Genomic DNA, 17,597 nt, shown 5'->3' on the forward strand with positions numbered 1-17,597 from the left:
TACTTGCTAACCAGAGGACAAGTGGCTTTCCTGTCAATTTCACAGACCCTTTAACACTCTCTAGTATAGCCAAGTACAAGCAGTGGCTATGAAAGAATTTTCCCCAAACTAATCACTGGGCAAAGATGATTGTCCTAAATTCAATAATACTGTACTGCAGAAAATGACTTGAAGGTTCCCATTCAAACATCTTTGGCACTGAACAGCACTGAATCAAAGCTCCATTGTAAGCAAAATCAAAAAGAAAATAACGGAAGAAAAAAAACTAAACAGATAATAATCCTCCGAATATAATGTTGGACAAGAAAAAGTCAAGTGAACAATATAATAGTGCACCTTTAACAGAGCACTAAAACATTAACTTAAAGTAAAAATGGGAATAAAAGCAATAAATAAACCAAAGACTGTAAAAAGAAATGCAATGAGGGAATAAGAACAACACTAAAACTGGCAATAGATCATGGTTTACAATAGCAAACACTGGTGCCTTACAAAAACAGGATCATCGATGGTAGGATTCCCTAAATTGTGGAATGACGGCTCCTTCGCCAGCAGAAAGTTACAAATCCAGCACCTTGGGATCAAAAAGGCCATCTAGACACTTATGAACTTAAAAGACTATCTGTATAATGAGTTAGAAAGACCCAACTACAGCAACTTATGACCCAGAAACCAATCCTGAATTGTACTGGAAGCCAATGTAAGGCTGTCAACACAGATGTAATATGGCCATACTTGCAGTTGAAGGGAAAACCTTGGCAGCAAAATATTTTATGGAGACAGTTGCTGGGCAAAATCAGACAGACTGTCTGAGAACATGGTACGGCAATAATAATAAACCCTAGAATCTAAAAAAGGCACACAGTCTCAGAACAACTGAGGTGTTGGCTTAACGTATACATCACTGGATCATTCTCGATGAATATTGGTCTGAGATACTAGTTTATGTTTAAAGCAACTACACATCAGTTTAAAACAATAGTACCGTTATTACAGATTCTGAATGATACGTCGGCAGCATGCCAACCTTAAGCCAAGCACAAAATATTGACAAAGCACTCGTTAAGCAGATGAAGGTCAAATCTGCCTTGAAGATCTTACGATCCCAGCTCGCCTTACTCCCTTTCAAAGCATTAAATCTAACTTAAACACATTCATAGGCAAACGCCTATGTTCACAGTGAGAGTTTAAAATGCATATTAATATTAACACGCAGGCCCGCATCCCCATGTCTCCAAGATCACTAACACTTACACACAATGAAACCGGTATATACCTCGTTTCCTTTATGTATTAAAGTCGTGCTGCATTTATTCTTGGTTTTTCACTCTCCTCTGTGTACTGGAGAAGGTCTTTTGGTTTTTGCCCTCTGTGATTCAATCCTGTTCATTGATCACGTCCTGGATAGACTCACGTGCCTCGAAAACTTGCCCGTTTTTTGGATTCTCTTTTCTTCATGGCACTTCAGTCAGTCAGTGGCTTTAGCTTTCAGCTTGCATGTGGACCCAGTCTCATGGCCACTGTACCGTCAGGTCAGTGAAGCGGTTTCACCAAAAAAAGGTAAAAGCTTTTCAGGCACTGTCTGACAAAAACATGCACTAAAAAGCCAAATCTAAATGATCAAGAGACTGAAAACGACTGAAACAGTAGATTTAAAACCACCAACTCTGCTACGCACAGAAGTTCAGCTTCACTGTTTTACCAAGCTTCCAACGACATCTTGAGGGGTTCCTAAACTTAAGACTCACCTTCCCTCTGGAACAAAAATGTCTTTTGATGAGACAGGGCTCTCCCATTGCTTAAGGATATTTCTATGAGTAGAACCCCCAAGTTCCGCAGTTTTCAAACACAAATAATTCGACTTTCTCACAGCATTGTTCTCCACCCAAAAAAAAAAACAGCAAAAGAATTTGTACTTCACAGTCAGTCAATTTTGCAGGTCCTTTTCCTGTTACAATATATAATTTTTAAGGTATTCTTCATTCCTGGTTCAAAGTTCTTTGCAGCCAAGCCAACAGGATGGGCAGAGCGGGTTCATTTGTAGCTGTAGGAACATCTCTGCAGAGAGACGGGCCACCCAGCCACCTGTTACTGACCAGCTGGCTGAAGATCTTTCTTCTGATTTTTCAACGCTCCACTTCCACAATTCCTCCTCCAGCAAGATCATGCTCTTTGCTGTGCTAAACTGAACTGACTATCACTAGTAAGAAATATTTTTTGTAACTCTCTAAATATACCTGCATTTCAAAACCCTAGGTACCTTGGTAGTACCATCAGCGGAAAGCTACAACACAGCTTGGTGAATATATTATAAACATTTGCTAACACATTCACTACTCTACTTTCAAAGAATAAAGCAATATTCTATAAAAAAGATTGGAATTAAGTGTGAGAAGCTTACAAACATTTGTGAACTCTAGATGTCAAAAATATGCTTCTAAAGATGTTCTTTAATTACAATTAAATTACTGTATATATGAAGCATATTAATTGAAGACAGTCCCCCCCCTCAGCATGTCTGAAAAGTATTAAGTGCAAAAAAAAAAGCCAAAACTCATTTTGTCGGGGGGGGGGGGGGGTTTGAAGACAAAAGATTTTCCGTGATTAAAAAAAAGAAATTACTTGTTCATAGTCAGAGACTGGATAAAATAACACACAGGGCTCTGCTGGAAAAATACAAGAGGCCGAGGGGCAAGAAAAATAATGTAGCCAAGTCTGTTTAACATAAGGGCGGAAAGTCAAACACCATGCCAAGAAAACACAAATGTGCACAGAGGAGTGGTTGCAGGTACATCAGATCTGGCATGCAGGCAGTACAATTAAAACCCAACAAGAACTGAGGGCAAAATGAACAAGAAGCCAAGTCTAATCAAAGACTGCACACCTACATTAAGTAATATTTTACAGCATTTCCATTTCAAATCCTCATCCAGTAAGCACTAGTTTGCAGCTCAGGAAATGCTAAAAGAGGGTGATGAAAGAGTTTGTAGTGGTTTTTAAGTCCGTTTGCGATCGCATTAATCTAGGTTTAGACCAGCAGCTAATATTCCACAAATCTGTTTACACTGAATTCCTAGGAAGAGATCTCACCATTTTTTTAGAAATATTGAGAGCAGTAAAATTCCCAACTATCAAATTGCTTATCTACAATTACCCATTAAAGGGACAGATTTAACCATAGATCACGGCTTTTAAAACCTGAAAAAGTGCTCAGGAGAACGTGCCACCAATCCTGATCCAAAGTCTTTTATGAATGTTAATCTAATGTTAAAAAATGAAACAGGTGATTAGAAAGCGAGTTAAACGATTGTGTACCAATCTGAGCAGTGCAGCAAAATAACTATCTAAACCCCATAAAAGAGAAAAAAAACTAAAAAATGTAAGAAGCGCAAAATTGTAAGTCTCTTAATTGACTGGACAATTTCTTAGGGGAATGTAATTTGTCTGGGTACGTGGGGGTGGGGGGTGGAGGGGAACTGCATTGATTTCTTACAAGAAACATAACTGAAACTGTACAGCAAAAAGCACTGTGTCGGGGAAAAAAAGCTCAACTGAACAATTTTATATTCAAAGGTCTCAAAGCCACAGACAAGTACACATTGCCGTATGCATGTCTCGGTTCCTTAATTTGGTTTTCCTAATCCCTCACTTGAGCATTTTATTATCCTGATCTCGGCTTTGAAAAATTCAAGGAAATGTCTGCTCAAGAGGCAGGTTACGTCACGAAGTGGCCTCACACAAAGACAGCAGCGGCTGGGAAGCAGTCCCTTCCTTTACCAAGACAAAATGTCACCCCACCCCCATCAGCTTTACATCCACCCACTCCCTTCCTCCCCCTGAAATACTAATACTTCATTTTTAAATACGGGCATGTTTTAAAAAGATTAAGAAGGACAGTGATAAGACATTACTAAAGCACCCTTTAGCGTCAAGATTAAAATTGTCTGGAATGAGTACAGCCTGTCACAGAACGTTTCTCTTTGTTTGTACTGAGGCACCTGTGCGGCAGAGCTGACACTGCACTTGGAATAAAAAATATCCTTGAAGCTGGCACAGCTTCACTGTGTGAAGTAACAACCACAATTGCGAACCTCTGCCCTAAAAGAGTTCAGATCCCAAAACGCGTATATGGAATTACATATCTTCTGAAACGCTGGTGTTTGTACTTTTCCCACGATTGCAGAGAATCCAAGATGACCGGTCAAAATGCAACACACGTGATCAAGATTTTCAAGTCTCTGCCAGTTATTAACATCTTTCCCTATCCTGGGACAGTTCGATTAAAGTATAGTGTGCATGTTAAAAATTGAGAAATGCAAAGCTTACAGTCCCCTAAAACAGCAGATCTCAATTCTGATGGTTGATTTTGCTCTAGCTACATTCTTAACTACAATCTAACTGATTTCATTTTTTTTATTTCAGGCTCTTTTTTAAAGAAAACTTTCAGACCTTAAAAAAAAATGAATGTGATGTTTAATCGGTATGAACCCTACGCTAATTAGTGAGTTTCAGTATTGGCTTCATAAGGGTTTGCAGACTAAAAGCTAACCAACTGGAGTTTGTGGTACACCGTTACCCCCTTCGGTCATCAATTGATCACGACATTGCTGCCTCTATGGCCCTGGGTGCAATTCCTGGGATGCTTCTTGCATGGTGTTTTGTTCGTTCTCTTTGCGATTGTGTGGGTTTCTTCCAGGTGCTCTGGTTTCCTCTTGCAGTTCAGAGATACACCAGAAAGATTAATTGATTTCTGGGGAAACTGGCCTTGGCAAGTGCGTCATGAGATGGACTGGCGTCCCATCCAGGGTGTATCCCGCCTTGTGCCTATTGCTTGCCAGGATAGGCTCCAGCTCCCCCGTTACCCTGAATTGGATAAAGCACCTAAAAAATAGATGATGAATTAATCTTGTATTAAGAGCGGTTTAGTAATAAATAATCAAGAAAAGTATGGAGCAAACACTGTACAAAGTCCTGTTTACGGAGGATGCTGGAAATAATGCACTTTAGGATATTTCTGAAATCAATGATTGAGTACAAAAAAAAGACTTATCCAACAAACAGGTCAGCTACAGGCACCACATACCGCTGGTGATTAAAGGACCATCAGCAACAGGAGTATTTCAGGACAAAGGTTGAAAACCACTACTATTTTTCACACTGCATGTTGACTTTTTGGACTCTTTTATTATACTGGAACCTGTATTTACCTTTAAGTCACCAAAAAAAGGTACTCGAAACTTAAAACAGTTCACATGCTGCAGAATACTTACTGTACATACTACCGTGCAAGTCTCTAATTCTGCTTCTTGTACAAGAGGCAGGTTGTGGCCTTTAATTATCTTTCACTGTGATTACACAGAGCCTTCTCTGTCACAAAATGTATCTGTACAGCCCTACTTGATTTAAAAAAAACGACAACAGTAGATTTATAAATTTAAACTATAACTATCCAAATTCAAAAACCACTATTATTCTAAGGGAAAACAATTCCCCATCTTACCCAGATCCAGGACAGCGCTCCCCCCCCCAAATCAGTAAATACCGTTTATAAAATACTGTAACGCTTACGGCCGACAGGCACTGTGTAAGAGCCGACGTACCAGAGCAGGTGACGTCACCGCCCTTCCCTGTGATAGCAGGACTACAGCTACTGGGCTGTACAGAGATCTCTCTTTGGCTCACCGGGCTGGGTCACTGCCGAGTGACACGGGAGTCCCGGGTTCGAGCCCCCGACGGTGGGGGGCCGACCTAATGCGGCAAGGGCGCCCGCCTGAGCCCCCGTTGCGTTACAATACTTTTTAGAGTAACACACCTGGCACTCTGCCATACCAAACATCAATAGTTTTACTTCAAACTTTACGTTTAAAAATAAAGTGCACATATAACGTATGGAAGTATATTTACTTTTCTGAAGGTCACCAGACCTTTATGTTGGCTTCTGAATTCACTACTTGGGAAAAGATAAAAGCAGTTTCTCCTTCAGCAAACAGGCCAACCTGGCCACACAGCTAGTTAAGCGTTCGTGTACAGTAGCACACCTTAATCAAATTCCATACGTTTCTAGATTCAGAAGAATAATTCTGAACATCTTCGCCAAGAGGCAGACAGATTTCCCCCCCCACACACAATCTCCTGCCCTTACTGTTAATGTCTAAATAATGGCACTGGCTGCTACCATTTTTGAACAATAAACCGATACACTTAAACCTGAAATCTGTGCACACAGATGCTGCTGACACAAGGACAGAAACGGGTTGCATGAGAAAAAATTCTCAGAAGAAAAACCACAAGTTTAATGTGTATGGCAACTGACTACATGAAAAAGCAGCGAGGAAAAAGAGATTTACCCCTTCAAGTCAGGATGGATGTCTGTTCAGTAAAACGTTGGGGAAATTCCCAACACTAATGTTTACCATTATAATAATTTCTCATTTATTATTTTGCTTTTCAGTGTCACAGAATCAAATTAGTCTTCAAAGCCTTGTTGACCTTGCATTTTGTAAAAGTCTTAAAATTGTTTACAAAACAAGAATTCAGGAACACCTATATGATGTACTGTTTAATGCATACAGTAAGAACAATTTGTGCTACACCTTAAAGGGGAATGGCAAAACTATCTTTATATTTTGGGGTTAAAAAGAATTGGCATTGATGGGTGCATTTCAAACCACTATAAAAGTAAATAGTGCCCAGAAACTTGTAAAACTTCCAAATGACATCACAAAATAGAACTTCCAGGTATGCGCCTACTCTTCCCACGTTCTGTAGTTCAAAACGAGTCAACAAAACTTCCAATTATGTGTTGCATCCTTATTAAATTAAGAAGCAGGCTTCTGAATACATCTCTTTTAGTCCAATAAAAATATTGCTGTGAAAAAATACACCCCATGAAAAGGTGAGTTTCTCAACATATTTGCATCTATGGATATTTGATCTTCGTTTCAACAGTACTGATAGACAAAGGTGACCTAATTTAACAAAAAACAATAATTATTTTTGCAATCATTTATTCAACACAAAAAGGTCAGAAATGCAATTGTCTGCCGTGGAAAAAACAAGTACACCCCCTAGCTTCAATGGCTGGTGTTGCCCCCTTTGGCAGAAATCACTTCTTGGAGGGGTTTCTTGTAATTGTCCATCAGTCTCCTACGCCTACATGGAGAAATTGTTGCCCACTCCTCCTTACAGAACTCCTTCAATTGTGTGATGTTTGCGGGCTTTCTTGCATCTACTGCCTGCTTTCCTGTGTCTTCCTATGCATTCCTACGGGGTTAAAACCTGGGCTTTGACTTGGCCTTTCCATAACCCACCATTTCTTCTTTTTGAGCCATTCTTTTGGGGATTTGCTTGAGTGTTTTAGGTCACTGTCTTGCTGCAAGGTCCACTTACGGTTCAGTTTCAGCTTTTTGACAGATGGCCTCACATTCTCCTCAAGTACTTTCTGGTGCAATGTGGAATTCATGGATGACTCTATGATGGCAAGCTGGCCAGGTCCTGAGGCAGAAAAGCAGCAACAAACCATAATGCTTCCACAACCATGCATTACAACTGATACGAGGTTCTTTTGGCCATAGGCAGTTTTACATTACCTCTGGCCAAACAGCTCTTCCTTTGTCTCATCCGTCCAGAGCACATTGTTCCAATACTCCTGATCTTCAGCTAGGTGTTGTCTGGCAAACTTCAGTCATGCATCTATATTCTTTTTTGAGACCAGAGGCTTCTTCCTTCCTGACCTCGCATGTAGGGCAAAGTTGTGCAGTCTCTTTCAGATGGTTGACTCATGCGCTTACCTGTAAATCCGTTTATGCTATCCTGGGGTTCTTGGAGACTTCCTGCAGCACCTTTTGGTCAGCTCTTGGGTTGACTTTGGTGGGACGACCTGGCCTGGATAGACTGCCAGTGGTTTGAAATTTTGTCGATTTGTAGATGATCTTTCGGACAGTGGAGTGATTGACGACAAATTGCTTGGAAATGGCTTTAAAACTCTTCCCAGACTCATAGGCATCAACAATCTTTCTTCTGAGAGCTTCAGACATCTCTTTTGACCTTGGCATGATGTAGCCACACACCTCAAATGCTAAAACCAAACCAGACCACAGGTTCCTGATGTTTATAGATGGCAGTGCCTCCACGTTACTCTCTAATGTTATTCTAATCACTTGCATCCGTTTGGGTGCACCTGATTATAATTTTAGGCATTTGATGCAATGTACTAACTTTTTCTGCACAAGGAAATTGCATTTCTGTTGTTTTAAATAGTACAAATGAGTGCAAAATGTGAGTCAATGTTATTTTAAAACCACCTTTATCTATCAGTATTGAGAAAATGAAGATCATATATCCTTTTGCCCAAAAATGTAAAAAAGAAACCTTTTTTATGGTGTGTACTTACTTTTTCACACCACTGAGTATCACATTACATTAGTCATTACAGTGACTAGTGAGCAGGAAGGGCTGAATCACGTTGAAAATTGTGGGAACTCGAATGCGAGTTTGTGACATGGCGACTTACAGTACTTTCACAAAGTTCAAAATTTTGTGCTTAATTTGAAATTTGGAAATTATTTCTATAACGTCAATGAATTTATTTTGCTTCCGAGATTTAATAACCAGTCTGAGAAATTGGGATGGCAGCTCCATTTTAAAATTGAATAAACAGCTGAATATCACATTATGGCATTTCTAGCTTGAAAGCACATTCTAAACAATATATGCTGTGCAAAAGCAGTTATGCACCAGGATGAACAACGAAGCCTGGGAGATGCACAGACAGCAGGGTAATCTGTCTCCATGATTTTGCAGCCACTGTTCACCTGCCTTTGTTTCATAATGTATACTAAATAAACCCAGAAAAAGCCTTAGCCTGCATGTTACATTTATCTTTTGTAAAACCTAAAATAAATAAAACCCCTCAAAGATACCATCTGAAAAGAAGTCCAAGAACTAAATTCCATGCAAAAAAAAATGTTTTGAATAGATTCTTTAAAAAATTGTCTACCTCAAATTTGAACAAATAAGAGTTCACTAAAGAAATCCAATTGGCTAAAAACCTCATAAAGGAAAAAAATGTTCACAGGTGCAGAAGGGTGAGGCTAACAGACTGTTGATAGCAATACAGTCTCACCTATGGGCAACTCCAGCACTTTCCACCCCCATTAACAGTCCTCCCTTCACAGTTCACTCAAAATTAAGTTTTATAGTTTAGTACAATGACATTTCACATTTCTTATTATTTATGAGTTGGACACTCTGGCTGGGAGTGGACCCATTTCCATACATTCCTGTGGGGAACCAGTTCTTAATTTACACAGTTTTTTATTAAGGTTTAATTTTTCAGGAATGCCTGTACTGCCTAAATTAAGACCTACCTGCAATCATAAATTATCAGTAAAAATAAAAAATTGGGCAAGAAACAGAACTACAAAAACTCACCTTGGTCACATGTTCTTGTAACACTGTATTTATAATGGAATGCCCTGCAGGTGGACAAATGCGGATGAGATCATGGAAATACTCGTGTTACTGCACCCCTGACCATGGGTACAAAACATCAGGGAAACGTGCGCTGATAACGGCTAAACCAACATGCTAAAGGAAGCCACCGGGATACTGAGGGCAACAATGTCAATGTCCAGAGAGACACCAAGTATGATATCACTGACAAGTGCACACTGAAGTCACAATAACTTTAGAAGGGTTTGACTCATGACTGACAGTGGTCAGGGCGACAGTGCGTCACCAGGCCTGAGCAAGAATGGTCTATCTAAATGACGGGTCGCAAGGACCGCAATTTTGCTTCAATCTGTCTCAGCATGCCAGCATGAGAACGTACTGCAGACACAGATGCAGGGAGAGGTATCAGCCTGGTTGTGCTGCAGGACCAGCCTAGATGTTGGTGAGGGGATGGCGACGTATGGGCTGTTACAGTATGGATGGAGATCACAGTGCTGTTTATTAAGGCTACATGGCTCTTTACATAAAATTCCTCCTTCATATTTCCGCATGATGACATATTTCTCGTCTCTGCCATGCCGTTACATGTACAATGGACCGGGCACCCTGTTCCCCTGACACGAACCCACACAGCACCTTAAGGTCACGCTGAGCCGCTATGCGCCGCATGGAGCCAAGGCCAACAACACTGACCGAGCTGCCTGTAGAGGATCTCAAGCTATACGCAATTTCCCTGGGATAAAGGAAACACTCTTAGCATTTAGGACCCATCAGAAGTGAGCACCACCAACAGCAAGCACAGAACACGCAAGACACTGAACTTGTTGACTACATGGAACCCCTTTGTATCAAAACATCCTTTGATTTGTGAAACTGAAACAGTAACGTATGTTAAGTGCTCCAGTGTTCTGTGTGGCCCATTTTCCTGCCTACAACATAAGACCATTACATATACCTGTTTTCCAAAATTTGACCCTTAATTCAAGGCCGCACACGACCACAGTGGTTAGCAGTCCTGCCCTACACCACTGGGGTCCTGGGTTCAATATCTGGGGTGCCACCTGTGTGGAATTTGTATTTTTTCCCTGTATTCACGTAGGGTTTTGACAGGTACTCCGCCCATAGTCCAAAGAAAGTCCCTGGTGTGTGTGTGTGTGTCCTGCAATGGACTGACGTATCCCTACTTGCACATGTTCCTTATTAAGATAGGCTCTGGCTCCCCCGCAACCACGTTTAGGATAAAGCATTTGAAAATGAATGGGCAGATAGATCCTCAACTCAAATGTTGCATTTACATTTTCTCAGCTCATTGGGTAAGCATGGATTGTGATCTCTTAACTATAATTAACCATTAAACAATGGTCATATCTTTACACATTCCCTGCACCCCTAATGGGACCTTTAATGAAGTAATTGGGGATCACAGTTTAACTTTTCCAAAGGACATCTTTTTTAAGTTTCTTGGGTACTAAATTAATTCCTAGTTAAACATTGCATGAAAGAATATAAAATGTGGAATATTCAATTTTCTCACTGTATGTGCACTATTTTTTCTAAATCAATGACCTGCATTATTCGACATACTGCCAAAATGCTGTAAAGGGGAGTTGTGATTGTCACAAATTCACCATATTTTATTTTAAATTTATGTTTTTCCCTTACTAACCTGAAAATTCAGACAATCAAAACCATAAAACCTCACCCCATATTTCAGTTATATCCAAACCCTAAGGGAGTTAAAACTAAAAGAAAAATGCATAAAATTAGAATTAACCTACAGTCCAGGGGAAAAAAATAACAGCCTTAAATAAAGAAGGCAAACTCTTCCCTTGTGCAAATTAAAGTGTCAGATGGTTTTACTAAAGAAAACTCATCTCAAAAATTAAAAATGTCAGCAGTTTCAGCAGAAAAACTCGAGTCGCATGTCCAGACACCAACTCCAAAAATCCAGTTTCATTTCTAAAAGCGGCACGCCTACCACCGTCCCAGAAGACGGCCTTCTGGTGTCAGCATTTTGCCAGCGTCGTCATTTTTAAGAAGGAGCCTATATTAACACCAGCACCTCACATCAAACAGTCAGCTCAGTTCTGTTCCTTACACTTCATCACACTGATGTCAAAGGAAATAAAGCACCTTCGGATATGGAGTTGCTTAAGATGGCATTTAGTTTTAAGATTAGCCTTTAGATTTCCACGTTATCGGGATGACGATGATGAGGAACTGTTGATTACATGACCAGACAACACTATTGATCAAATATTTTGTCACACAATGTTCTCAAAACCACTGTTTTTGTTTAAAACTGCTTTCACCTTGCTTTTCAATTAAAGTGCATTACCAGGTCAGTAAAAACAATCATAAAACTTCAACCCACTGCCTTCCCATCCAGCCATATATAATTGAATTTTATATTTTACATTTAGAGTGAATTAACCAGTTAAGCATTTTAAAGTGCAACACATGAAAACTTCAGACTTGTCATGAAGCAGTAAAACACTTAACTCCAGTTTTATAGCAGTCCAAATCTAACATCAAAACCTTTCTATATTCTCTCTCTAAAGGGTAACCAGAGATTTCTTTAAGGTCTCAAGAGACAGCTGAGGAGCACAGGCCTATCTACTGTGGTAGATAAAACCTTACACCTTGCTATCACTGAGCCATTGGCTGCTTTGTTGTCATATGAATGCTGCCCTGGCCTTAATGCACAATGTGAATCCAGGATATCAATAATGGTTGGCCTGGAATACATTACATCTCACAATAAAGAGATATCCAATTTCTCAGTCATTTGAAACTACCCAACTGCTTTGTAGTCCTAAAAATTGCAACTGAATGTGCAAGAAAACCAGAGACCAGTATGGACAGCTTGTGTGAATGAAGTAGTGGAGCTTCGACGAACAAAATTTCAAACTTCGACTCCGAGTCACTTATCTACAAAAACATACAATGCAAACGTCTGAATATCATGTAGTGTAAAGAATTATGTAGTACTTGGCAATTTTTAATACATATCCATATGCCACATAACAAGCAACTGCTGTAGATGGCAAATGTGCCTTAAAAGACTCAAATCAGAAATAAAAAACAAATAAGTCTAAGTGTACTAAGCCTTGATGTGAACAGCAAAATATTACTATGATAGTTACAAACTTAACCCCGTTCAGTTATAACTATGCTCCACCCTTTGACAGTGTGATTCAGCAACATTTACCATGAAGCGAAAACATCCATTTTCTAACCGTTTTATTCAATACGGGGTCATGAGGGAGCTAGAGCCTATCTCAGCAAGCAACAGACACGAGGCAGGATACACCCTGGACAGGACTCCAGTCAATCATACAAATACCCACACTCACACCAGGGGCAATTTTCCCAGAAACCAATTAGCCTACCAACATGTTTTTGGACTGTAGGAGGAAACTTGAGCACCTGGAGGAAACCCACGCAAACCTGGAGAGAACATACAAACTCCCCACAGATAATGCCCCAGGAACTGAACCCAGGGCCTCAGCACTGCAGGGCACCAATGCTAATCACTGCCCCACCATGCAGCCCTGGAGATTACAATGCAATCTGAAAGCCTTATTTGAGTAAACAGTTTTTGTTAACACACAAAACTATTACAGGAATAATCTGGAGGGCAGGAAACTTCTCCCATCTCATTTCTTTTTTTTGTTGGTTTTTATCTCCTATAAAGTAATGACCTGTTGTGAACTACAAGTGTTTAATCCAACTGATTGATTAAACTAGGAGTCTACATCACACAGCAGCAACATGCTGAGCCAAAAGAGCAAAGCTTCAGAAAAATAATGGATACTTTTTCATAGCACGCAAATAAAAAAAGACATTTTACATATATACTCCCAATGACCTATTATTGAAACTAAGGTCTTTAAAAGTTGCCTAAAAAGCGATTTAAAGGTCAGCTGTTATCCATAACCAGTTTCCTTGCTGAAAATGTAATACATTTTAAAAAACAACATCCATCACCAGTAAACCACTTAGGGTATCAGCTCCAAGGTAATCTGGAAGTGAAGGACACAGGACAGGATAAGCTACAAGTTCAGGGCACAAAAGGACCATTTCAAGAGCACGATGAACTTGCCCAGCATGTGATGGGGAGTAAGAGGAAACTAGAGCAGAGAAGTATATGTGAACCTGGGGGGAACATGCAAACTCCTCACCAAAAGTGCACCACACCAGCATGAAACCAGACCCCAGGGGGTGAGGCAGCAGCATGACCCTCCATGCCCACTGAATTTGGACAATCAGATACAAACTACAATATGCAACAAACTGCCCATACCTCATAATGAAACTCCACCACAAAAACACACACTGGAGGCTAGCAGGACTGGGCAGTCCATATCAAGGTATGGATCTACGAACGACAGCCAGACCCTGAAGTCTAAGGGCTTCACCTTCCAGGCCTTTGTCACCCCACTGTCTGATGGGTTTTGTCACAACTGAATGTGTAATTTGAATGAAACCCAGATTTTGTTTTTTACTAAGCAGAGATGCTTGACCTGTTTCCACTACTATAAGATGTTTTTTTTATTTAGCCTACCAATAAATAATTGTAGGCAACCCAATAATTACATTTTTGGAAGGAGATAAAAAGATATAATCAATAACATTATCAGCACCTAGTACGGTTAGCTGGATTCCCCAAATCCTGATATTTACAGCAAATAGAAAGACCACTGCTGAAGGCAGGTTACCAAGTCAGATTGTCTTCTCAGCCAATGGATCCCCCTGGAATCACTCTTTCCCTGACTAAAGGGCTTGATTAAAAGGGACAATAAAGCACAGGGCACTCTAGGTACAGTGGACTGTTTGACCAGGAGTAAAAACAATTGTACCAAAGCTCATAGTTCTTTGCATATTTCAGGGTAAAATGGCTAATCTCTTAACCGAGAGCATTAAAAAAAACATGCTGGTCATTTCTGGGAGGATGCAAAACGTGTTTGGAGGTATTAACTTCACACATGAACAGGTAAAAGAATTAGCGTGCATTTTCTGGACTATAAACCAGAGCAGCTTTGACTAAACTTTCCCCAACCAGGTACTCCCAGAAAACTGACAATTCGGAGGCAGAAAGCGGGAGAAACAAACACAGCAGGGCAATTCCTGACGAACAGAAAAACTCCGGCCGCTGGCAGTCAATGTCAATGTCATTGCCCACGTAGCGCCAAGGAGGGTCCAGGCCGACCATAAACTAAGGCCAGTTCTTACGTGGACGATCTGGAAGCAGGTTCTCTTCATACTACCCCGGTGGCAACTTAACCGGGCACCTCCAGACCAGGAAAACCCCAATGACTGTGCGATCACCAAGGGGAATCCATCACTAGCTTGTGACTTTTAACAAGGCCTATGCTGCTGTAACATTATATGCTTCAGGGCAAACGTTACAAGGAGGGGTTCTTCAAACTAAAATGGCAGCTCGCAAAAATGAACGCTACTTTTCTATTTTGAACATGGATCACACTCCCCGATCCACGGTCTGAAAGAAAATTTTGATTTATTCCCGTTTTTCCCGGAGCCGATGGGCAGAAATGCTTGCATTGTTTAAGGCGCACGAAGACCCCGAGCCCATCGCGGTGATAAAACACCATTTCCCCCACCAGTCCCAACACAACACTGAATTGCAACACAACATCCCGGTCCTCTCCGTGTGTTGAAACGTGTGTCAGAGAGTGACACGAGAGAAAAAAAAGGCCGCACTGGTCTCTTACCTATGGTGGAGATGAAGGTGGTGTTGAACGCGTCGTCGGAGAAGCGGAACAGCACGCAGGTCTTTCCCACGCCCGAGTCTCCAATGAGGAGCAGCTTGAATAGCAGGTCGTACGTCTTCTTCGCCATTTAAATCAAGGTTTGTGGGGTTTGGGTCGTTTTAAAATAGTGACTCGATCGAAAGAAAAGAACTGCACACACACACAATAAGATTAAATGGATCGTTTAAAAAAATCAATCTACCGATACAACTCTTCTCCTCGGAAACTACAAAACACGGGGTGCAGCACGGAGTCTTTCCGGATCTGAGCTTCTCTTGTCCTTGAAAGGCGTTTTATTTAAATATTTTCCTCCCAATTTTAGCTCCGTTCCCCCCACTTTCTTTCTCTCAGTCGGGACAAAATGGCTCCCCCTCTCAACCCGACTTACTCTTTCTTCTAACTACTATTAGCTATTTCAAATATTCGGCGTCCCCAAACATGCCAACCACTTCTGATCTTGGGATCGGAAACACGATATATTTTTCGGGAAAAGTTTGCAGTGCGATTAGCGCTATCCGCAGCTGCGTTCGCCCTTTTTATCTTTATTCGAAGCTGAAACACAGACGACCGCCGTCGCCTTCGAATAGAGCCCCCTAGGCGACACCCTGGATTCGAGAACACGCCTCCTCCCCGCCCCTCGCCTCTAGAGTCGGAAGCTGACTTGCTATTCATCCTGCCTTTCAAAGAGGCGTCGCATTATGATGGGCAGTTCAGGTCAGTCGTCATGCCCCCAAGTAGGCGTAGCCCCCGAGCTCATATGTTACAAAGGGCAAATGACTGGTACTCGCCCCTTTCCGACATGTCGGCTCTGTGTGTTTTACGTGGGCACGTATGCAAGTATGTAAGTGGGTTGAGCCAAAATGGCTCCTGTTTCGCTAAGGTCTGTATTGATCTTTGAAACCCCGTGGGGCGTGTTGTCTCTGGTTTTTTTTTTCCCGTATCTGGTGACGAATTTAACACGAACCGAGCTGAAATTAAAACTGAATGATGTCATTCCATAATGTAACTTACATTGTAAGGCGCAGGCGTGTTTCAGATCAGCAGACACGTTGGGGCGGATCATGAGACCTAGAACGGGTTAGTTAGGTCTTCTCCTAGGTAGCGTGGGGGTGTTTCCCTCGAAGGTAGTGACAAAAATCTTTGGCTGGATTTTTTGTGTGTGCATTTTTCTCACTTAAGGTATTCATTACCGTATCACAATACAGCAGTTGCAGTGATTGACCACGATGCATTGTAAATTCCAGTTTATTTTCATGCAAAATATTCCAGCCTTTTGACTTGGGATTCAATGTTTCATAAAAGTAGTTTTGTCTCCTCCATAAGGCGAAACCTCGATAGTCTCCAGTCAAATTTAAAATTCAAAGATCAAAGTAGTCATTATATTTCCAAGATTGTATTGTTAAGTGTTTGAGTTACCTTCTAGAAACAGTTATTGGATTAAATAAAAATAAGATAAGATCACATGATTAACCACATACAATTTCTTGCATTAGGAATTTGTCTTTTCGCATACCCTAGATTGCTCTCCAGGAGACACACAGATAGGGAGAGAGAAGCCTGGGGTCAGAGCACAGGGTCAGCTATTGTACAGCGCCCCTGGAGCAGTGGGGGTTAAGGGTCTTGCTCAGGAGCCCAACGGCGCACCCGAAACTCATACTGACAGCTGGGTTCAAACCTTTGACCTCCAACATGCAAGGCACACGCCTAAGCCATTACACCACACACGTAATAATACATTGAAACAAGTTCCATAGTCCCCCTCCCCTAGATGCATTATAGCTGTATTATAAATGAAGTGATGACTGATATTGCGAATCTATGGTAAGGTAACATATTAGTAATACATGTATCCTGGGTAATTATTTTACAGTCGCCTTTAAAATTAAAAGTATTGAGATAAGGAGATCTGAAAAAGACTCCCCGCATGGTCACTGTAAGGCTAGAGCGACCACAGCAACCATAGTTTCAGTTGCTTAGTTTTTCAGTGAACAGAAACTTTGACCATACAATGATGTGAAAAATCGTCACACCGAATAAAGTCAGGCCTTTCCAACACTGCCCCGGACTGGCCATTCACCAGAAATTAACCTGTGCACTTAGAAGAGGATCTTCACCCATTTCCCCCTTTCCCCTACCAAATAAAAAAAGAATAACATGGGCTTCAGATTCTTGTTCTGTCCCATCACTAAGTACTTTTAATTCTTGATGTCTGTTCATTCATATCTAGCTTTGACTGTATATATGTGATGCAGTGTGTAAATAATGACCACAAATTACTGTCATCCCTAATTTCAGATTAGTTGGGGAAAGTTTGGCTGGCAGTTATTAGCAATTTTCTGGCACTTTAGGCCTTTAATATGTAACATTTGA

At 40.9% G+C, this 17,597-nt stretch overlaps 1 protein-coding gene across 1 annotated transcript in view; it reads right to left on the reverse strand.

Annotated features, from left to right (window-relative positions):
• The window catches only part of rab10 (RAB10, member RAS oncogene family), a 40,532-nt gene extending 24,692 nt beyond the window's left edge, over nucleotides 1–15,840 (reverse strand). Inside the window, exon 1 of the mRNA XM_006625855.3 lies at nucleotides 15,189–15,840. Within this exon, the coding sequence (XP_006625918.1) occupies nucleotides 15,189–15,315 (127 nt within the window). The 5' untranslated portion in view covers nucleotides 15,316–15,840. The remainder of the gene's footprint in view (nucleotides 1–15,188) is intronic.
• Nucleotides 15,841–17,597: the final 1,757 nt, after the last annotated feature.

This window comes from Lepisosteus oculatus, chromosome 2 (assembly GCF_040954835.1).
Source record: "Lepisosteus oculatus isolate fLepOcu1 chromosome 2, fLepOcu1.hap2, whole genome shotgun sequence".
NCBI lineage: Eukaryota > Metazoa > Chordata > Actinopteri > Semionotiformes > Lepisosteidae > Lepisosteus > Lepisosteus oculatus.